This window comes from Exophiala bonariae, assembly GCF_035927105.1.
Source record: "Exophiala bonariae strain CCFEE 5792 chromosome Unknown scaffold_12, whole genome shotgun sequence".
Lineage (NCBI taxonomy): Eukaryota > Fungi > Ascomycota > Eurotiomycetes > Chaetothyriales > Herpotrichiellaceae > Exophiala > Exophiala bonariae.
Window position 1 is genome coordinate 935,825 of NW_027042487.1, and position 22,756 is coordinate 958,580.

The 22,756-nt window shown below is 49.6% G+C and overlaps 8 protein-coding genes across 8 annotated transcripts; 4 read left to right on the forward strand and 4 right to left on the reverse strand.

Annotated features, from left to right (window-relative positions):
* Positions 1-1,726: 1,726 nt before the first annotated feature.
* On the reverse strand, positions 1,727-3,466 carry LTR84_002325 (uncharacterized protein; the record flags this gene model as incomplete). Its single annotated transcript, XM_064845939.1, has 1 exon — positions 1,727-3,466. The coding sequence occupies one exon, from the start codon at positions 3,464-3,466 to the stop codon at positions 1,727-1,729; it is 1,740 nt and encodes a 579-aa protein (XP_064706793.1).
* A 505-nt stretch (positions 3,467-3,971) lies between these two features.
* On the reverse strand, positions 3,972-5,426 carry LTR84_002326 (uncharacterized protein; the record flags this gene model as incomplete). The annotated part of the gene is made up of 1 exon (XM_064845940.1): positions 3,972-5,426. The coding sequence occupies one exon, from the start codon at positions 5,424-5,426 to the stop codon at positions 3,972-3,974; it is 1,455 nt and encodes a 484-aa protein (XP_064706794.1).
* A 2,595-nt stretch (positions 5,427-8,021) lies between these two features.
* Positions 8,022-8,956, forward strand: LTR84_002327 (uncharacterized protein; the record flags this gene model as incomplete). Its single annotated transcript, XM_064845941.1, has 2 exons — positions 8,022-8,667; positions 8,700-8,956. 2 exons carry the CDS (start codon positions 8,022-8,024, stop codon positions 8,954-8,956), a joined length of 903 nt encoding a protein of 300 aa, XP_064706795.1.
* Positions 8,957-9,633: 677 nt separating this feature from the next.
* Positions 9,634-10,070, forward strand: LTR84_002328 (uncharacterized protein; the record flags this gene model as incomplete). The annotated part of the gene is made up of 2 exons (XM_064845942.1): positions 9,634-9,747; positions 9,816-10,070. 2 exons carry the CDS (start codon positions 9,634-9,636, stop codon positions 10,068-10,070), a joined length of 369 nt encoding a protein of 122 aa, XP_064706796.1.
* A 281-nt stretch (positions 10,071-10,351) lies between these two features.
* Positions 10,352-11,141, reverse strand: LTR84_002329 (uncharacterized protein; the record flags this gene model as incomplete). Its single annotated transcript, XM_064845943.1, has 2 exons — positions 10,352-10,647; positions 10,724-11,141. 2 exons carry the CDS (start codon positions 11,139-11,141, stop codon positions 10,352-10,354), a joined length of 714 nt encoding a protein of 237 aa, XP_064706797.1.
* A 3,680-nt stretch (positions 11,142-14,821) lies between these two features.
* LTR84_002330 (uncharacterized protein) lies at positions 14,822-15,494 on the forward strand (the record flags this gene model as incomplete). Its single annotated transcript, XM_064845944.1, has 3 exons — positions 14,822-14,842; positions 14,983-15,030; positions 15,114-15,494. 3 exons carry the CDS (start codon positions 14,822-14,824, stop codon positions 15,492-15,494), a joined length of 450 nt encoding a protein of 149 aa, XP_064706798.1.
* A 64-nt stretch (positions 15,495-15,558) lies between these two features.
* LTR84_002331 (uncharacterized protein) lies at positions 15,559-16,788 on the reverse strand (the record flags this gene model as incomplete). The annotated part of the gene is made up of 1 exon (XM_064845945.1): positions 15,559-16,788. The coding sequence occupies one exon, from the start codon at positions 16,786-16,788 to the stop codon at positions 15,559-15,561; it is 1,230 nt and encodes a 409-aa protein (XP_064706799.1).
* Positions 16,789-19,651: 2,863 nt separating this feature from the next.
* LTR84_002332 (uncharacterized protein) lies at positions 19,652-22,306 on the forward strand (the record flags this gene model as incomplete). Its single annotated transcript, XM_064845946.1, has 1 exon — positions 19,652-22,306. The coding sequence occupies one exon, from the start codon at positions 19,652-19,654 to the stop codon at positions 22,304-22,306; it is 2,655 nt and encodes an 884-aa protein (XP_064706800.1).
* Between the last annotated feature and the right edge of the window lie 450 nt (positions 22,307-22,756).

Below are 22,756 nucleotides of genomic sequence, written 5' to 3' on the forward strand. Positions count from 1 at the left end.
ATCTTAACTTGTCACTTTAGAGACTATGCGATTCAAGCCGAGCGCACCTTAGGGGAACATTGGATGAAGTTTATTTTACACTTGCTGCTATACTGTCATATACGACTCTCAATCGGTCGTTGTGCTGTGCCAGATGTTCAAGGTCATACTTTGCAATATATGTGCCTCCAGTCATATACTCGGCCGCCTTGTTCTGCGGGGTGCAAGGTGGGCGACTGATGAGATCCGTCCCGCTACATTCGAGGACGTGGCCGTTGAGCGTGTCGTCGGAAAGGAACCGATTAATAGCGTTCACAACCGTCTGAGGCACTGTTACCATATCTGCTTCCATTGCATTGATTGCGGTTTGGGGCATGAGACCAGAAGGTACCATTCCAGGACACACAGCATTGACCGTGATGGGCTCTTTACGTATCTGTAACTGCTGTCCCATGGCTCGTGTGAGTCCGAGAAGCTGACAAAATTCAAGTCAGTCACCAGAAGTACCCATGAAACGATGCTAACGAACCGCACTCTTTGCTGCCGCATACACCGGCAGAAATCCTGCTGGATACAGCGCCGCGGCACTGGCTGTCATGACTAACTTGCCGCCCTTGGAAGCGTTTTTGCGGAAGTAGTGCAGGGCCAGGTACGATGTCCACATGACTCCATGAAGATCAACGTCCAGCGTCAACATGCTGGGTCGAGGAGGACCGCCATTGGCGAGGTCTTCTTGAGGCTCGTAGAAGTCGTTTCGTTCACCGATGCCCTAGATATGGTCAAGTCAGTCTCGCGATAGTCGTATCTTTGCATACACGGTGAGTCGGTGGCATACAGCATTGGCATACACTGCAGGATGTGTCAGCCACATGTCTTTATGCAGGTACTGAGATATTACCAAAATCCACTCGACCCCATTTCCGCCACGTGGTCGAGAATGCAGCGACCTGCTCGTCATAATTGACGACATTCCCTTGGATGAACAGGACCTGCTCTCCGAGATGCTGTGCGACTTTCCCCCCAGCCGTCTTGTCAAAATCGAAAATTGAGACGTTCCAACCCTGGGCAACCAGATCTTTCACCACCGCTAGCCCCATTCCGGAAGCTATGCAACTGTCAGCTAAGCTCTGCATCTGCAGCGTGTGGACATGTCTACCTCCCCCCGTGATAAAGGCGACTTTCGTGTTCGTTGCCATGGTCAATCTTTACCCGTACGAATTAACACGCAAGAGATCTGTAATGCAAACCGAACAGCAAATGTCGTGTCTACATCAATGTTTTCTAGTTGACAGCAGTAGCCATTGCAATGCATAGATCTCCGTCCTTGTTAACTTGGCTACACAATCGACGTGTCTAATATACGTGTGTCCTAATTTGTAATCTATCAGCTAAGTGTGCAGTGCCTCGGTTTATTCTGCTTTGGCCATTTGCGAACTTGACTCGTGACTTTCCGATCTACCTTCGAAGCAGTTCATTCTGGCAAGATTGACTCTGCCTTGTGCATAATATGGGGTTCGAGACCCACTTTTGACTCGTCTCTCCACAGACTCAAGCTTTCTGACTCGGACCCCAGCCTGTGTTGGAATGGTCACGAACAGTGAACTTGAGGGGCGGCTATGAAAAGTGGCTAGGGGGCGAGGATGCGTATACCCTTCGGCTCGAACTAGACACCACTTCGATCTCACAAATACGGTATTATTGTTGTGTCTCAAGCCCATCTCCGAAATTTGTAGACTTCAGGCACTCCTTAAGCATGATCGATATTCCACTCCTCATCAATGACATGAGGGAGGCTCCCGGATTGGAAAACGTCACAAGAAAAGCTAATCCTCCAGAATTGTCCTCGACAAACCTTCTTATCCCTGACAAGAGTAGGTTTGAATGATATTGCGACGCTACAGTCTGATCCAGCAATCTTGACCGTGACCAGAGAGCATTTGGGGATCTTGTTCCAGGCTAACTGCTCAAGGACCTGACGACTATCATGATCCCAGGAGGTAATCTGGGACTGAACTTCGGTCAATGCAGCATGAAATGATCGATAGTCAACCAAAGTGCATTGCAGGTTATCGACTTCTAATGACGACCAGCCCAGTGCATAAAACATACACTCAATGTCAACATCGACTTCTCGCTCGCCTGTTTGGACGGTGACGTTGATGCCGAGTCTCTTTGAACAAGCATCCCAGTAGCCCGGAGAGTTACTGTTTATGAAGAATACTTGATCTTCGTCATCGAACCGACTCCAGGGCCATCCGTCAATAGTCACCATCTCAGACGGATATCGTAGCTGAAGCACGTGTGAACGTGATTGCGCAATGAACTCGCTTGTATCTGTTATCAGAAAATGAGAGGATATGTTGATCCCAGGAAGCCTTGACAGAAGGAATCTCTCCCTTGGGCCATTTGGGTAGAAGTCTCTGGTGTCTTCCACGAGACTCCATGGATCCTCTCTCACAAACTGGTCGGGACCACATTTCCTAAGCTTGACGCCGATGAAGCGTTGAGGCGTCCAGTAGCAGTCAAGTGGTAGAATGTAACGAAATGCCTTTTTCTTGCCTTTGATGGGTTCTGACAAGATCTGAATGCGAGTTTTAATTCCATTGTTCGATGTCCAAAACTGATGTCCTCCGTAACCCGCATCTCTTGAGATCTGAGAACACCCAATGAAGCATGATGGTGTTTCTGCCAACACACCACAATAATGGCGAGTCTTGGACTTATGATGTCCTTCCCAGGGGGGAGACATCCTCCACGCAAAAATGCTCAGGTCAGATGTAGACTTGATAATCTCTTCTTGCGGCCGCTGAAATGCCTTCTCTTTCTCGCCATATACTAAGGGCATGTTGACGTCGAATATTCCAAGTAGGCAATATGCCATATCTTCGATTCGAGTGGTTTCTCTTTGACCGACCCAAGACATTCTCTGGGCCACTGTAACTGTGGAAAGTGGCTGTTCATGACGCAGAACGGCGGGATTGATCCCCGTGGCGTTGGAAAGTCGTTCCACGCTATTTCTCTTTGAGCCTCTGTGGTTCCAATCTTGGTCGAAGAATTGGACCTTTTTGGGGGCAATAAACTCCTGTAATGTCCAGCCGCGCGTGAGCCATCGACATTGTTGTAAATCGGTCTCCAAAGATGCGGATTCCGATAAATCTGAAAGGAACACATAACAGACTTCTGACCGTTGATACCATTGGAACATCGAATTGATGGCCTCGGTCAATTCGGCACTACTGGACTTATCAATGCAGCAAGTATCGACCCAAAAATATTGTAACCCGTCCTTTTTGGCCTGCTGGCCGCAACGCCGAATTTTATCATAGCCGGCCTTGCTCTGACCGGATCCACTCTGTACATCCTGGAATGTTACCTCATCTCCGTCCGCTCCCCATGTATGGGACAGTATTGCGTATGCTGGAATATCCTTGGTCAAATCTTGGGTTAGAATGGGCTCATCATGACTGTCGAGACTGAGGAGACGCATCGTGTAGATCTGAATGAGGTCTGCACGTATGTCCGCAGGAGTTCTCAGAGTACGAGGTTGAGAAGGCTAACTATCAATTCTCTCTTATTGGCTGTGGCATGGTGCAGCAAGGACTGGACCAGACGATGGATATAAGCTTTCTGCGGGGTTTTGAGATACGTGTGAAGCGAATGATGTTCAGGCGATAGACTACTAAGTGAAACGTGTTCGCACGGCTCATTGGAGTTCGAGTACGGACAGTATCAATGTTAGGATTGGGCTGCAATTGTGCAGGTTGCTACCTCAGGATACGCGGAGCGTCAAAACGATAGGATAATTAGGCAGCATACCACAGACACAGTGTCAATGGCAAAGAAATGGGTGCTTTGCCCTCATATGGAGTGGAGTTCAATAGCTCCTAACTAGCTTGCGCAATTCACATAGGGGTTATGTGGCACTTCAAACTAGTCTCCCACAATTGTCTCCGTGTCATCAACGGATTTCCCCTTCCGCCAAGTTGAAGTCGTCACAGATGTGCACGCTCAAAAGAGGTGTTGTTTTCCAACTGCGCGTACATCATCTTCGCATCGGGCTCAGGCAAAGCGTCTATCAGTTGCTGAGTCTTTTTAATCGCTGCTGCAAGAATCCTCGTTGTGTTTTTGAACCAGGCGGCTTTCTGCTCGGGGTCTGTTGGAATACTGCCCTTCGTCGCGTTCAGACGACAAGATTGCAGCCAAGAAGCCGTTTGGGGATGCGTAAGCCAGGCTAGCATGTTTAAGTTGGTCTGGAGCATGACAAGAGGATAGTCGAGGGGCTCATTCGGCATTGGGACAGGTCCACAGAGGGAATTTTTGAGCTGTTCGCCTTGGCAGGTCGCCTCGACGTGTGCGATCATTGCCGCGCTGAATGTCTGCTGGCACCACCGGACAGGCTGCAGTGTAATGCTGCGGCTTCGGAATATGGGCACAGAGGGTAGTTTGGAAACGGCTGAAGCTGAGCAGTCGATGTAGAGTGTGTCCGGTTCGGGTTTGTAACTACCGTGCTCCAGTGTCACATCTTCCCGCGTGATACTGGTAACACGGCCCTGACGGATGACAGTTTTGATCTGTTTGAGAGCTTCGAACTCAAGTAACGACACTGTGGCGCAGTGAAACATGGTAGGCGCAACCTTGTCGTCCAGCAACAACAGGGTTCCCTTGCCCACATTGTGGTCTAAAATATCTCCCAACGACGAGGCGACCATGACTGCCTCAACCATAGTCTTGCCAAAAGCTTGAGATCTCGCAGCAAACTCTGGTCCGGGCTGGACACCAGCCCTGTCTATGAGGTATGAGTCTCGTGGTCGGATCCATGTTATCTGAGTGGCGTTAATGCCATTCTCAAGGAGCCACAAGCATGCATCCATGCTTGTTTTGCCGCCCCCAACGACACTGTACCCTTGATACCCCCGAGAGACGTCGGCCAGATTGTTCGGCGTCACAATATCGACGTCGTTAGCAACGGTGTATGGAGGCGGTCGCATTGACGGAACAACCGTTTTGCTGTAAGTCGCATCGACAACACATGTTTCCTTGGGGACACTGTACGTGTTACCCGTGAGGATGGAGCGAAATCTGCCTGCTCCAATGTAATCACACTTGGGAAAGTATTGCACTCGTCCTGATGTCAAAAATGTCTTCTTCATGACCCTATTGAAATACGCACACACATCATCGCGGGTCGAGCAGTCGGCGAGACCTTTGTTCCAGCCGAATTCCTCGATGCCATCATGCTCGAGACGTGTAGAGCTCACACCGTACGCAGCAGCTGGTTGATGAAGGCGGACAAATGGATATGCAGTCGTCCAGTGGCCGCCTGGATTGGCATAGCGGTCGACCATGACCACCGTTTTTTGGCTCTCGGTGAGAAGTGTGTCGACAAAAGCCATTCCCATGGCCCCGGCCCCGACGACAAGGTAATCGGCAGTTATGATCGCATCCATTTCTGGTCCTGTGGAATCTATAAGTTATCGCTAATGGAGATGGAGATGACACAAGCATTGAGGGAACGAAGGGTTATAAGTAAGTTGTTTGCTGTAACACAAAACTCGGCGGCCTGGCCAGTTGGTCTTATTATTTGGTTCGTCCAGCTCAACCTTGGCCTCAGCTGCTCAGGTGGTTACAAACTCTCAATTGATACGAGTACGAGATTTCGGGGGTCATCTTACCCAAACAAATATCTCACTCTACCCGTATTCACGCCGTATCTGATATCGAATTAGTTTACTCGCTGAATCTGTTAGCTTCGTTGCCTCCGGTGAGATATAACTACCTCCTCTCTACTTGGTCATTGGTAGGAGTTACATCCTTGATGGCAGCATGGGTCGGTGGACTGCCTATCCGAGAATACTGCAGACCATGCCTTTTTACTCGCTTACCTCGGGCTCGAGTCTTTTCATAGCCATCCGCAATCGTTCCGCAGCCATTAGGAATAACAGTAAGTCAACAAGACTTGCGATACAACGTTGCAGCTCGTCAAAACCTGAGCCTGTTCGATGTATTGTTAACCTGTAGTGCTTACGGTTGGGTAGACGATTAGGCCATTGATCGGATGTGAAAGGCGGTAAGTAAAGCAGGCCCGGTCCGAGAACTGCCTGGCAGCCCTGCAGTAAGCAGTATGCAATTTGCTGGTCAATCAAAGATGAAAGTTCGGGAGTTCCATATTGAACAAGTTGAGCTTACTGGAAGAGATTGGAAGGTGGTTCCAGTAGATGTGATGCTTGGAGATTCAGGCGGCGGTTGGTGACCACAACTCAAGCCAAGGGGGCACCCAACGCTTAACTATATCAGGCTAGGTAGTGCCTGTTAGTGACTTCGTATGTACAGAGTGCGTCCTTTCGCACAACGTTCTGTGCCTGAAATAATCGACCTGAAGACCTGCATACCTCTCATGGCCTCATGATATAGCTATGATAGTTGGATTCTCTAAGGGCTGAATGGAAGACACGAAATCGAAGACCGACCATCACATGGTCAGCAAGCACGCCACTTTTACGCTGAGAGTTACGCGTTAAACAATCTCCATGAACAGCATGGTTTTCTACCATATTTACTATCGAATTGCATTTCTCACGGCAGGAATCGTTCATTTGTATTGGAATGACCTGATTGACTACGGTTGGCACTTAGTCGCCATTTGTCTCTCAGCTACCGCACAGCCGCTTATCTTACGGCTCGTACGGTTACATGCCATGGCTATGATGTGCTTGGTGCTCGGTGTGCTTTTTAACACGGTCTCCGCTGCACCTGATCAGGCCGTTCTCAGTCATGGAGACACCTCGTTGCATGTAGGCTAGTGCTTTATTCTTGAGGTGTCCTAAGCTAACAGTCGCCAAGTTTGATGACCTGGACACATCGACCGGTTGGGGTCTCCTACCAGAAGCATACAACGGTCTAAGTTTCGATGGCTTCTACCCTTTTAAGCCACAGCACCCAAGATTCGAAGGCCTTATATCTGGATATGACCTCAACTGTGCCGTGTCAAAGCCCAATGCTCTTCATGGCTCAAGGTATAATGTAGGGTCGAATGTCTTAGCAGGGGACGGAGATGAAGAACCCAGCACGTTTCCCTCGATTCAACCAAGCGACGGAGGCACCTCATTCGACTTGAAAGCATTTAGAGTCAACCCTCTGAACTTCCCGATCAACTTTGTCACTTTAAATGTGCGTGGGACTCGAGCTGTACAGTCAGCCTCTCACATTGAGGAGAGTGAAGCTCAGCCGAACATGACATGGAGTGTTGATTTTCCGGCTGGCTACCATGAAGTCTTGAATGTATCGATGCACGATTTTACTCGCCATGACTGGCATAACTTATCTCGGATCGAGCTCTGGGCCGATTTCCACAATGCCAATAACCTTATGGACTGGGAATTTTGTATCGATAACCTCGAAATCGAAGTCCATTCGATATAACATCCTACGGCTCCCTGACTTGGAACATTGATGACAATCCGATTCCCTACTTGAGGGCCACTTGAAGAGAAGTCTCTCTTCAGCCAAGCCGTTTCAAGCAGCAACGAAACCAGCCCTTCATCCCCACCAAGTACGTATTTCTATGAGAGTGATTCAGGGGCTAGGAAGTTCACCTGGTGATTGGGATGCTAGGTCCAGGCCGCCCACAGCCATGGTATATACGTTGTGCTGACAATTGTGTTGAATCACTCTGGCAATATCGTTGAATATGAAGCGTGCCGACCAGAATATTCCGGGGGCACCTACCAAGTCCGTGGATTCAGAAATGTTTCCGGAAAGCCGACCATTGCTGTGACAGAGACTGTTCCTGTCCAAGATCTGGCCTGTGCCTCAGGCGCCGCCAGTGGAGTTACAGCATGAGGGGGCATTTACTCGGAGGGGCCGCATACCGGCCGACAGATGGGAGAGAGAGTCAGACTTCCTGGATGTGTTTGACTCCAAGAAAATTCCAGTTCGGCTCGACAGAGAGCCATTTTTCCCAACCGAGTCCAGCATTGCAGGTACTTTGTGATGTATACAAATATTGGATCGCTTATACCGATGTTGATGGCTTTGATGTCGACATGGTAAGGTTTATTGGCTCTACACCGACACGGTACTTCACAGAGTCAATTCGTGACTTTGTAGCACAAGTTGGCAAGACGAGATTTCTGATTACTGGTAGGTTGAGTGGGAGTCTCGGCATTGAGGCTGCGATCATGCATTACGGTCTAGATGTCAGTAGTGGAATTCCTCACATCCACAAACAGGTTTGGACCGTGCCTAAGGGCAGTGGAAGCCCGAAGGCTTACTTTGATCTCCCAGGCTTTTCTCTGTATGGCGATTTCGCCCTTGTGGTGAAAATGGCTGACGATTTGCACCAGTCGTGGAGACCCCCTACTAGTCGAGCTCGGTATTGCTCAGATAAGATCGTTCGAAGAACCATAAAATGCGCCATTGCCTTCTGTTTGTATACAGTCGGCATTCCAGGCATTTACTATGGTACAGAACAGGGATTCGATGGTTCCGGCGGAAGCCACAGCTATCTTAGAGAGTCAATGCTTGGAGGCCCTTTGGAGCATTCGGATCTCGAGACCGACATTTCTTTGATCGCTCAAACCCGATTTACCAGGCGGTATCGAACCTGTGTCGTTTTCGCTCTCAGAGCAAGACGCTACGACGTGGCGACCAATATCTGCGACAAATTTCGGGTGAAGGCGTTGACTTTGGGTATCCTGAGGAGCTTAGTAACGAAAGGATAGTTTCCATCATTGCCTGGTCTCGGATTCTCGATGACGAAGAGTTGATCTGCGTCATCAGCACCGATGATGAGGCCACACAGACGGCTTGGGTCACAATTGACTCCACAGATATCTATCTGGAAAGCCTTTCTGTCGAGTGTGTCTGCTCTTCGGATGAAGGTCTGGAAGGCAAACGATTTCCAATTGAGGATAGGAATGGTAAGGCGGTCCGGCTTACAGCAGATCCTGGTCACTATGCGATTTATCGCAGAGTTTGACATCGAGATACTTTGTAAGATTGTCAGATAGCCGAACAGGATGGAATTCCTGTTGACAGCAAATACCACCGTATGCCCCACCAAGTCACTATTCCTTGCTTGCAGCTGTTTCCACCATTTCATCGACTATCAGATTCTTCTAGAGGTTTCCAAACACCTACCTCAAAGGTCAGGTACAATGAGGATCTGATTGGCTCGGAAGTCTTATACCGGTCTTGTCCTTACTCCAACTCGCCAAACAACCTCAACCTTGGACCATATGATCCTCCCCTCCTTTCCCCACCGTGGCCACAGACGAAAGACGAATTCCTCACGACCCTCATGACGTACAATCAACCCTCAAACTTCTCCACCAAGATGAATGGCATTTGCCATGAACAACCCATGTTGAAACCTTTTGCTGCGATGTACTGGTCCCGTGAGATTGCCTCATGCTGCAAATCAGTGGGTAATGTTGCCAATATGGTCCCACGTTTCCAGACTCGCACACAATCTCTTACCAAGAGTGACGTAGACTTACCCTCCAGCATCGTGATGATGGTGGGATGAGGAAGTTTTTAAAGAGGTTGAATATTCCTCTTCTGATCCCGTCGCTGCATATACCATAAAAGCTGTACAGAACAACTCTCAATACTCGTCCAGTCTAAAAATTAAAGCACAGCATCAACCAATCCAACATGTCTGAGAATACATTCCACGTCACGAGCGAAGAGGTCCGCGACCTTGAATCCAAACAAGCCAAGTTCACCGATGGGAAGACACCCAAAGATTCCGATGTCTCAGCATTGAAGGTACAATGGCCCGCACACCCACCCTCTACTAAATCAACTCACAACTAACCCTCTCGTCCTCTACACAGCAACTCCTCTCGGAGCAAGAATCCAAACAAGACCAGATCGACCGCGTGAAAGCCGGGCTCCCACTGCCCGAGCAGCCCGTCGGCGGCGCCAGCGCCGACCTGCAATCCGCGGACCAGAGGACCGTGAACGTCGGCAGTGGAGGCGTCAACGTCAAACTCGGCACGCAAAGTTCTGATGGCCTGAGAGAGCCGGCTACCGCTGAGAGCTCGGCGAGAGTCGACGGCGAGGAGTTGAAGAGGCCTACTGCGCCATGATTTTTTTTTTCTCAAAATTCCTAGTTAGCAGATCTGTGTGAGACGAGGTGGTGGATCTATTGAGACACAAGTCATATCATCTTGAGAAATTGCGTTCTTCAATTCGTGTCGCCTGCGTGATCTCGTTCCCTTGTGGTGTTTCGTTATAACTGCTATAATGCAATCTATGTGTTCCGGGTGTACTCCAGAACCAGATTGGCTCATTCTACCATTCTAGCAAGGCGTTCTCTTTCTTTCCTTTACTGTTACAGGTTGTCCTTCACCTAGTCAAAAGAGATTCGTTACTTGGGAATCAACCCTCTCAAGCTCAGATCATAGACGACGTCCTCCACCTTTTTCACCGAGTATTTGACACCGTCGGACCGTCTTCGCAGAGCGTCGTTCTTCAGGTTCAATAGCTGAAACCCCGCGTGGACGTCTTTGATGAACTTGCTGATCTGGAGTGGTCGATTGTAATCCCCGAGTGTGACTGCGTTGGGGGCAAGACGAGCGAGCTCTTCGATTGTGTTGGTGAGAGCCAGGAGGTAATCTTCTATCGTGATGTGGAAGGCGTCTTCATTCTTCAGGTTCACGGGGACTATTCAGATCTGTTAGCATTGATGACCTCGAGGCTGCCTGCGGGGAACTTCTTGTAGGCTCTTTTTCCATCTCACCTTGTAGTCGCTGCCCTATCTCTTCCAGGGTCGCTAAATTGCCACTCTTCAGCCATTCCGACACTTGAATACTGCTGATCACTGCCTGAATGTCACGTTGCCAGATCGAGTTCCATTTGTAGAAGGGATATTTGGAGGCGGATTCGCTAAGACTCTTGACGGTTGCGGCTTGTTCGGACAACGCGTCAGACGCGGGCTTGAGCACGGAGTCATTTAGTTCGTCGGTGGAAGTATTGTGTATGCGTGACAGGATTGACTGCGTCAAGCGCCCTTGCTTCTGGATATTGTCGACGTGCGCCCGCAGCTCATCTCGTACTGCCGTCTCTTCATCGATCTTGGATTGCAGTGAGCTGAAAATTGCAGGGTCGACATGCGCTGAGGCTGAAGCTGAAGTTGTCATGGTCGTGTCGCCTGACATTGTAGGGTTGGAGAGGGTGGTATGCTAGTGCGTTTTCTAGATTTGGAGTATGACTGCAAGCTGGGTTTGAGAAATTTGGCTGAGAATTTAAATATTGTTTTCGGAGAAAATCGACGCTATAGATGTCTTACAATAATTAATGAGAGATGCTTGACTGCCACCCGGGGGGTGTCATAATTCGTGAACCACCTTCCCCGATTTCCGCCCTGGAGTACGCCGTACTCAACAATCACAACAACGAAAGGAGGTCTACATATAAAATTGGTCATATATTCTAGTAGCTATAAGTACTATAAGAGCTACCCTACCAAGTTATACATCATTACAAATTTCAAAAGAGAACTTATGGCTAAGAAACATGTGAGGCTGTCACCAAAATTGAGGTGGTGAAGGGTAGAACGCAGTTTGGGTGGTTCACGAATTCTGACACTCCCTACGTGACTGCGTTTGGGTCAAGTTCAATGGACTTTTACGAGAGGTTTGAACTCTGTTGTGAGAGTGGGTGTCGGCATGGAATGTTGATGAGATGATGATTTCAAGAGCAACTTCGACTAGTACGAGAACAAACAAATCGAAGTGCCAAGGACATGAGATTCTGTGCTCGTCGTTGATGGCTGGCCAGTGGGGTGCCGGCGAGGTGCTCGCAACGAATTTTTCCGGTGGCTTCCTTCCTCATTGCCATGACTTAATATCAACCTCACTTATCAAAAATCTCACATGTGAAATCATCTCCGATATCAAGAGTCCAGAATCCACCACACAACCAAAACTGAATAATTCTTTCTCTTCTCCAAAACTTTGCTCAAGGCAAGAGGAATGATGAAAAGGTGGTTCGCATCACGAGGTGGTAGTGTAAGACCAAGGACACGGTGCCAGAAATCCATTGCGCAAGCACAGAGGGATTTGACCAGCGAGATCCAAAAATGAGAATAATCAAAGTATTCATCCCGTAGGATGATTTCAGAGATTAAACTGAAAAGAACAGATACTACACTTGATCTAAGCCAAAAGGCAAAGAGAGCTGGAAAAGGAAAAAGAAAAACTTCCCAAAGGTTGGGAGGACGAAGGAGGTACTTATAGATTAGAGAATTGTCGGCTGTGGCCAAGAATCAATCGCCGCCTCTTCACAATCGATGGAGACAGTGAATGAATATCAAGTTTGATTGGCTGAAGCAAGGCTGGCAGCCTAGAGCTGTGAAGGAAAACAATATCCATGGATAGCGGTAGAAGGACTTTCGGCAATTGACTGGCGGAACTGAATGAACACTGAAAATCGGATCTCCAAAGGAGTGAATGTGCCGGCAATAGGTCGGCCAAGTTTGAAAGTGAAAGCCACTCGGCGATTTTTTGGCGAGAAGCCGATAGTGGATTTCAGCCTCGTGTGTACTGTCATGTAATAGTGTTTGCTCGCACGGAGGCCCCCTGAATAATATCAACGCAGGTAGCATAGTTAGATTCCTGGAGTTCTCCAGCATCAATGGCCCTAGTACTCCGATATACTCCTCCCACTTTCGTATCCTCCTCCGTTGCTCCTGACATCGTGCGCCTTTCAAGTTGACGAGGCTCTGGCCTGGAGAATCTGGCTGTCCCATGTGTGGGCTCCCAAGTGTTTCTGAGTAGCAGCTTGTGTTATGTATGAAGCAATCGTGTAGCCTTATCGACAAAGGTGTCTCGTTTCCTCAGTAACCCTTCATTCTGGCATGTTGTTGCTATGTGTACTTTGGCTGTCGATTGAATACTGCTCGGGAAAATAAGTATTGTACGTGTTTAAGAGACTTTGTATACATGGCAGAGGAGCGTGAACAGTTGTTGAGTGAGAAAGGTATTGTTGATGCGGAAGCAACGTAGATAAATGTATTCGACCAGGTAAGCTGGTCATCCAACTATGGGAATGAGTTCGTGAACGGGTTGACTTGCACTCTCCTCTAGTCGCCGGCGTCGAAGTAAATGTAAAGTATCACATGGTTGTTCGGCTCTGGCATAAGCGTACTGTCGTGTTGGAGCTGGAGTTTGCCATGAGAGGATCCGGGAGAGAGGCAGGCATCAAACCGAAGCCCATTTGCGCATCATCGGGCCCCAAGAAAGTACTTTTGGGTACTTGGAGCGAGCGCCAGAGTGTTTCGAAGCCAGCCTCGGGTGTTGAAGAGTAATCGGTGGGTGCGGCTCAGTTGTAACGTGCAGCGTCTGTAGATGCACCTTCTACCTAGAAAGTTCATTGCATTCTTTCGTGACTTACGTGGAGCTCGCAGACTTCGCTCGGCTGCTTGATATGGAATATTGAAAGTGAATCGTGTATCGTAGTTACTCTGTTGATTTCCCTCCGACAACTTCTCCGGCTGCATCAGCAAGGCGTGCGCCAGCCGGCAAGGAAGAGAGAGGACCTGTTGGACTGGGATCTGCCATGCATTGTCAGTCACCTTCAATCTTTCGTGAGGTTGAAATATGCCTGTTAGAGCATGTGACGGCGGACTCAACTCTTCAACGGTGTTGAGAGGAGGATATGATGGTGGTGGTGGGACAAAAAGCGTTTCGTCCATCTCAAGTGGGATAAAGGACAGAACTTCAGTAGACCCATCAGCCTTAAAAATGAGGATACTCCGACAGACAACAAATTGGGCTGGTTGTAAGTCATCTGGGTGCGGATCATGTTCGACAACGGCCGGCTGGTATTTGAAAAATTTGTCAGAACACTTGCACTCAGGCGTGTTTGCGGATATGTGGGACTTTCTCGGTTTGTGTTTAGATTTGATGTCATCTTGAGGAATCTGGAAAGGCACACAAGAGGAGCACGTTCGGTAGGTCATGTGACAACCAGGATAATGTCGTCTTGTGCACCAGGAGGACGCCCTCGAGACCAGTAGCAAATCACTCACCACTGTCGACTCAAAGCCGGAGCCTGGCATGCTGCAGCAGACTTGATCTCTGGTCCAGAGGGCGGAAAAATCCAACGAGAGCCTGCCATCATCTACCTTTCTTCTCCTATCATAATTTACCCACTCATTGAACTTACACGGTGATACTTGAACCATGAAGGAAGGTCTGTGGGTAGACGTAGGCAATTGTACGACTTCTCGCAAACCCCAGCGTAGAGGATTTCAATCGCCCGTGAGGCTTGGCAGCTTCCCTACCGGAGAGGAATCAACTGCTTGAGCATGAGTGATACCAGTCGATGGGCCTCGAGTGATCGATGTTAGAGCCTTTGGACAAAATCTTCGACAATTTGTTTTGCCAGAACAGAGTAATCGTCTCCTGAACTCTGACCGGAACCACGCTCTGGATGACATTGCCGTGGAGACCACCGGACTCACCTACTCGACTCATTTGGCTCGGTCTGCAAAGGCACGAGGATAAACTGGCGACTTGCTTATAGTGCTTGGAGAGTCCATAAAAGTGAGCAAGGAAGACCCCATTCAAGTTGTTGATTGCGATTTGAAAAGTATTTGCCTATTCTGGACAAGGTCTTGGACAAGGCTGCGCAAGGCTGGGCTTTTCTGCTTAAATCCTGCCAAGGCCGCCAAAAGCGGCATGTTCGGCGAGCACACAACCTCGAAATTTCCCCGGCCTGGTCGAACATTTCAATCTGTCTGCACAAGTACAGTTTCTCTCCACCACCCTCTCAAAACACCACCAAAGGCGCAGGATATCAATTTCTTTGCGACCGCACATTCTCTTCATTCGCAATGGCACCCACACAGTCTCAGGTAAGCCAACCGAACCGCTTTGCTGCTTCGCCCTGAAGTGGTTCTCCGCGAAAAGCACATTTGCCCATGTGGCTGCGGAGAATCTACCAGGGCATGAAGAGGACAGTAGGCTAAGGTTTTCTCGTTTTGGTATCATGTAGGCACGCAGCCAGAAAGGCAAAGGATCAAAGGCCAAGGTCACAAAGAAGGTGAGTTTTCCCCGGACCCCGAGCAGATGGGACAATTCCCTTTGCCTGCGGACGATTGCGCAACACTAACAACATATTCTCAGTACGTGATCAACGCCAGCCAGCCCGTCAGCGATAAGATCTTCGACTTGGCTGCGTTCGAGAAGTTCCTGCACGACCGCATCAAGGTTGAGGGTCGCACCAACAACCTCGGCGACAATGTGTCCATCTCCCAGGTCGGAGACGGAAAGATCGAGGTCGTCACTCACATTCCTTTCTCGGGCCGCTACCTGAAGTACTTGTACGTTTGCGATGTCAACATGAATACTGGAGGCGGTGGGGCTAATGATCGTGTTAGGACAAAGAAGTTCCTCAAGAAGCAGCAACTCCGTGACTGGCTCCGTGTGGTCTCAACAAGCAAGGGTGTCTACGAGCTCAGATTCTTCAACGTCGTTAACGAGGAGGGTGACGATGATGACGAGTAGACAATGACTACATCTGTATTGGGAAAAGCGAGCAAATAGAGACGTCCAAAAACGAAAAAAGTCATCAAGAACCTTCGGATTCTATTCTTTGATAGAGATGAATCTGATATCTCATGTTCTCGAGATCCATGGGATATTTCAGGGCCGGGTTCAGCCTGAACCAGCGTGAATCATCAGAGACATGTTTCCTCCACTTACTGTTCTTACCTCCTGCAACCTCCAGTAGTGTATGATCGAGCAGCCATTTCATGGGATATCGCTTTGACTTTGCGTCCTCACCGTTACCCAACTTGACCTCGGAGTAGCTACCAGGACTGTCTACGACCAGGAACCATGAACCCAATGCCATGACATCAGTAAGCGCCAACAAGAAGGCGGTAGCCCGTGCGATCGAGTCCGTGAACAGCTCGTTCAAGGTGAACATGATGGTGCATAGACCGACGCCACCGAGCAAGCCACGGAGAGCATCCTCGTCCGCGTTCAAGATATCGCGCTGCGAAAAGCGAACCTGCAGACAACCCGGGTCGATCAGGGGTTTGTTCGCGGCTTTGGCGCTCTCGCTCGCATACGCCGACAGTTCTCGCGGGGCGGTCAGAGCGGTCGTCAGCTTTTCAACACAACCCGACCAGTCTGCGATATCGATGGCGTGAATTTCCGCTTTGGACGACGGCGACAACGATAAAGAAAGCGGGCGTGGTCCCGAACGAGCAGAGTCGAAAGTGGTGGTGCTGAGGGCCAGTGCTGCAGCCGCACATGCAGCCACCTCCGCGCCCCCACCACCTCCAATGCAAGCGATTCTACAAGCGCCGCTGTCGCTCTGCTCTCGCGGTGGATCAGCTGCGTCCGTACTCGTATGTGCGTCTGCAGCATTATTATTGTCATCTGGCCTCGAAGTGATTTCGCCGAGCCAGAAATCCTGCAGGTCGCCGTGTAGCAGGATGTCTAGATAACCCAGAGCACGGCTGGCACTCCACCTCAGAGCATACGCGTCCAGGTATTCTTGCTTGGCGAAAGCATGTGAAAATTCTCGCAGGAAGAGATGGCCTTTTACCTTTTGGATAGACGCATTGATGTCGTCTAGGGAACGTTGATCGCCGTGGAAGGCGCGGCAAAAGACGTCCAGAATGGATTGCTGTAGTTGGATTGGGGCGGCCTGTTGTTGAGTTTCAGAGATTTTCTGTGTACTACGAGTACTGGTGGTGCCAATAATGCCAGTGAAGGTTTGCTGCTTCGGTGGATTGTGTCTGGCTTGTTGTGACTTGTTTGCAACCTTCTGCTTCTTTGGAGGTGCCATTTCGGAATTTTGGTTTCACAAAACGTGAAATGACTGCTCGGAAGGGTGGATAGCAGTTAGGGCGTACAATCCGAGACTGAAAAGACAGCCTGAGGTCTGGGTAACCCCGTAGCCAAGGCTCATGGATGTAGAATGAACTTTGACAGCTCCTGAATGCAACATGCAATCCAAAACTTTGGACCAGTAGTCCCTACCAGTGAAAATGTGAGAAACTTCTCTCAAAAGCTCGTACTCGCCTGTTCATGCGAAGGCACGTTGGCCCACAAGGGATTGCCCAAGACGGTCAACTATTCGAAAGCAGTTATCAAGGTGGGTAAAGGTATGCATACCCGTGAAGGATTTTTGACTAGTTGTCAATCATCCAAGTTGGTTCGAGTGATGATGCGAGATGGTGAGCACAGATAATTGGTGCCACGCAACTGGGCGCGGAGGTTAATGCAGGGCAACAGGAGAAAAATTTTCCCCTCCTCGTGCGGACAGACGTTGTGATCAGAATTCAGCGATGCCCTTGCATAATCGGTTATGTAGTGCAGAACTTACAGTGCGCTAAAGCCTGGTCTGCAGGTGGTCTTGCAGGAGATGGATGTGAAGCCAAAGGTTGTTCCTCTTCATTTGCGGCGCTGAATGGTCAACGTCAAAGCAAGTAGTATTGACGTGAAGTTGGCCCAGAAATGGATATGTATCTCGGATTGGTTCACCATGGTTCAGCTTGGGGGGGAAGCGGTGAAGAGTGGCAAGAAATGTTATGTGCCTCGTAGGGAGGGCGCGGAGTGTGGGAGCAACAATGGGCACCTCGCGAGTCTCCATCCTCGGTAGTTTTCAAGTCTACGAGGTAGTTACAAAGTGTAGAGAACTAGTCCTCCGTAGGAGCTACACGATGTTATTCATCGGTGTCATGTGGACACTTTTATCGTGGTTATCGAAGTAGCGAAATTTAGGCGCATCGTCACTGGGGTGACCAACGACAAGCGAGTCTCATGTTGAACTGAAAAGATGTGTATCCGAGTATGATCATCAGTGGCTTTTGATGAAGGTTTGTACCGATCGCAGATTCATACGATAGTTGCCGTGCAGACTTTCCTTCAAGATTCGATGGCAAAGGCCATGAAGCCAACAGATGCGGTGATGAGATAGCGATAGCTCAGAGTCGGTAGTCTGGACCATCTCCATCCGCCTATCAGTTTGGTAAAGGTGGATGGATTTTGGGGAGACCGCCACGACGTACTGGCACGGTTACTCCGTGCCAATTGATGGCAGAGCTGGGCAAGTTCCTGCATAAGCGCAATGGACCAGGGCCGAGGGGCCCAGACGGCTCGGGGGGCTCGTGTTGGCCGCCAATCTTTACTCAAAGGGACACGAACTGAAGCCGTGGCAGTTCTTGACTTCCCTTCTCCACAAACTCATGCTTCAGAATCACCATCAAACATACGAGTACTCGTGATGGCTCAGATCAAATGGCACGGAGCTTAAGATAGAGTATGGAGAACGCCTCTCAACATTTGAGTCAAACCGGCAATGAAACTTGGGTTGACAAGAATCTCCAGCACAGACACAGCCATAAAAGTGGACTCGAACCAATCTGATTCAGTAAAATTGCTCATCTGCTGGCCAGGGATGTGCACGTTAAAAGCCATACCTTCATTTTCCTGGGTCAGTTGGCGGTCGACGGCCGCCTGTCAACGTAGCCTCTTCCCACTGGCAGTTTGGCACTACCGAGTACTACGGATAAAGTGTCAATCAAACTGTGCCATCAAGTACGAGTAGTTTCAGGGCCACCGTCGGGGTGATCAAACCAGCGAGGATCATGTTGGAGAATGGAAATCACCATTACTCGTACGAGGGCGGTGGATTGTCACTACCTACTCGTAGGTACAGACACCAATGTCAGCAGCAAAGCATCAAGCATTAAGCATCACGTACGGAGTATGTCGATAGAAGAACTTGAAGCCTGAGTTGAAGCGTGCATGATCCACACAACCCTCTTGCTCCTATGAAGGCTTTCTTTGGGGCTGCTGGTCGGCAACGCTAAGCCTAAAGCCCATGCCTAAGCTGCAGAGCGAACCCACCCTTTCAGGCACCCAATCCACTCCCACCGGTCATGTTCCTGTCTCGCGCTGTTCCTGGTTTTCTTGTTCAGGCCCTTTAGGCTCTGGTTGCCATTGCCCACCCACCCACTGCCGCCGCTGCCGCTGCTTCCCGGCCCAGAGGTCAGAGTCGTTCATTCCCTCAGCTCCTCCCTCAGGCACAGGCTCCAGGCTGGGGCTCGTCTCTTTGTGCTGTTCTCGTACTACTCCGTCCTCAATCCATCCACCACTTCTGGGCACCACCGACTTGCACACCACTCCTCCCTCCTCTTCCTGCTCCTCCCTCCCTCAGTCTATCTCACCTTCACTCCATCCTTTGGCGGCCTCACTTTTTTGGCTCCTGCAGACGAAAGATCCTCATCTGGATCTTTCCTCAGGTAGCCGTCCACTCCTTCAAAGCCAACCGATCTTGAATCACCCCGATTCTCCACGAGTACCGAGCACCTCACAACCTCTTCTCTCACCTTTGCGACCTTTGTTTGTGTGTGCTCACCTGCCGATCTTTAGGTATTAGACACTCAATCTAAATCCTTCTGGAGCGCATTCTAACACAGATCAGATCCATTATACACGTCCTTCCTTTTTCAATCTGTTCCCTCGGACTGCCTTTTTTGCCCTCAATATTGTAATGGTGGCAGCCGTGCCTTTGCAAAAGCCTCGAAGAAAGACTTCAAAGGTGCTGGAACACCTGCAATTCTATTGATTGCTCCTACCTGCTGGACAGTCTAATAGTTATTTACCACTAAACATATTATCAAAGGGTGGCGCCTTGTTCCAACATGACTTCTCTTTCAATTCCGGCCACGGCTCCCGTTCTCTCACCATTCGATGCAGACACCAGTACTCCTCCAAGATCACCCCAGCCTCATCGAAGACGAGCATCTCGAAATCCTAATGCTATTGCTTTGCCAACGTTTAATTTCAATCCCGGTCAAGATGATGCTGTGAGACCAGACAATATCGACCAAGGAAGTCCCTCCACACAACACATGGCTTCTGATGGACAGCGACGGTCTCCTCGCCCTACCCTGCCTGCTTTCTCATTCAATCCTGGTGCCGATCTACCGCCCGAGAGAAGTCCTAGTCCTACACATCCAGTCTTGCAGGAAATGGCCCTCAATCAGCAACGCGCGGTCCGTTCTGCTAGGCCCGCTCCTCTTCCCGCCTTCACCTTCGCACCACACACACCTTCAGTCCACGCATCACCAAGTCCTACAAAGGCAGACTTCACCGAGTCCCAACCTCCTCTTCGCACTGGCCACCGTCGGGGTGTCAGTGAATTTGTTGGAGGTGGCGGGACTGATGGTCCTCAGATGGTCAGTACCAGTCCGGAAAAGCCCGAGTATCGACCACCTCCAAGAATGCACGCCCACAAGCGCAGCCAAGCGGTTTCTGTTTCCGACATCGACACGTCCGAGCTGATCAAAGCCAACGCTTTGGCCAAAGCTCGGGCGGGTTCGACCCCAACCACCCCATCCGATGCACAGACATTCTCATTTGCACGATCAAGCCCCCAAATCCGACAGTCAATGTCAAACATCGTCAGGACTCCACCATCGTCCCCTCGACGCCGAGATAGTGCTCCTGGTGTGCGACCACGTGTGGGATTTTCGGAACATGTCGATGTAATTCCACGACCTCTGTCAATGATCTCATCCGAGACTGAGGGAAGCAATTCTACGATCCGCGGTTGCCATTCGCTATCAGGAAGCATCAACTCAATTGCCAGCCCTACACCAAGACCTACCCTGGTGATAAGCTCTTCAAGTGAATCCACCAATGGTTCCCCTGAACGACCACAAACCGCCGATGCTTTGTCGACTTTGACAGGCAGCATGGCCTCTGGTGACAAGTCATTATCTGTGATCAGTCTTCCCAAGCGTCCTCTGTCAGCCTCTGGATCTCCTGGAACTGTGAGTTCGGGCAGCCCACCAAACAAGAAGAAGTACTTCTGGCTGAACCAAAACAACGTTTCGCCATTGGCTACTCCAAGAGCAGAAACTGGAAATCCAATGGATGTCTTTGTCGCATCCACCCCTCCACCAAAGCGGCTGGAGGTATTTGGAGATCGAGCAAGACCAAAGACTTCCTCTGGAGAGGGCGCATCTTCCTCTCGCAAGCGGAAATATCATACGTGGACTTCGGGCATCTTTTCCAGGAAGTCAGAAAAGCGATCAAGCAAAGTAAAACATCCACCGATGCCCACTCCGCCTGTATTGAATAGGAGACCCAGTGATCGATTGAACGAGATATTCGACGCAGATGACACCATTGTTCTGCGAGAACCATCTCCTGTTACCACACGGATTCGACCACGAACGCAACCTTTACCCGCCCTCCAGACTTTCAACAGTAGCCCGGCAAGTGAGCCAATCATGAGCCCAATCTTGGATCTTGACGCTGCCTTGGGACCTTTTGGGAGCGAGGAGAAATTTAGCCAGGACAGCCATAACAAACAAGTCCACGCTTCCCGAATTGCCAAGCTACATAGCAGCGAACGTCGAGGCACGTCGGATGCTTTTGGTTCGGTTCATAGGAGAACTGAATCTGCCCCCACTATGCCAGCTGTCAATCGAGCGACCTTCGGTGTGCATCGAATGGGTAGTAACCCTTCATTATCCGAAGACGTATTCGATGAGGAAGAGGAAGACAAATTGTTGGCAGAAGAAAATGCAAATGCGATGTCATCTGGAAAGCTTGTTCGAATTCATTCTCGCCCAAAGAAATTGGTTACCTCATTGAGTGAACCTACATCTGCGACACCCACCTCAAGATCTGGAGAAGGATTGGGATTGTCCATGGACAACGACGATGTGATCATAGTTGACACTGAAGAAGAAATCGGAAGAGTGGCATGTGCACGATCCTCAGACTCTACCATCGAGGCTCCTGTTTTCTCGGAAATGGCATCTCTGAAACGCCCAGCATCGTCCCCAATGACGTTCGCATACCCGGCTCCACAGTCTCAATATGCTTCATCAACGGAAGGTCGAACAACTTCGGCTTCGATGATTTCTTCACCAGACGCAGATCATATCTCTTTCGACAACCTATCTCCTCCATCTCGGTCTCATGGTGAACTGAGCCCAGACTTTGTCCTCCGAGCCTCCAACGACGATTTGCCCTCACTCAGCGATAGCATCTCAAGTGGCGCACTACCTAGGTTCTCCAGCAGTGCAGGGACCAGGTCCTCGATTGAGCATCGTTCCGCTTCCATGATTGTTCCATCGACATCTCGCTCCAACAACCAACAAGCATGGAAGAGAGCAAGCTTGGCAAGCCTGAATCGATTGATTCCTGGATCTTCACATGGCAGCAAACTGAAGTTTGAAACTGTGCCCGACATCTCTGTCATTGATGACAAGGCTAAGCGGAGGTCTCACAGAATTAGCAAACTTTTGTTCTGGCGGTCAAAGGACAAGGACGAGAAATGATCAAACAGTGCTAACCAACAACGTGGTACACTTTTACGCTTTATGACCAGTGCTCAGGAGTTTTGGAGCTCTGATGAATAATGGTTTTTTGGCCATTGCAGCAATACGCATTTTTCGATTGGCCAATTTGCTTAACGATATTCTATTACAGGAAAGGAGGCGATTTCTATCCAGATATGGCCGAACACCTTTCCATTACTCTATTCAATCAGCAAGTTAGCAACAGACCTTTTCCCAACTCACTTATGGCCATGGAGATGGAATGCCTGAAAATTGAATGAGGATCATAACTTCTACCAACTTCCCAATTTTGAACGGGGTGCAATTCACTTTTTTGCGCACAACAATAAAATACGAACTCAGATGTTGATATGGATGAAGGGTTGAGAGTTTCAGACGAGCTGTACTATCCTGCGGGGCCGGAGAACTTCGAGGATTTTTGACATGGCG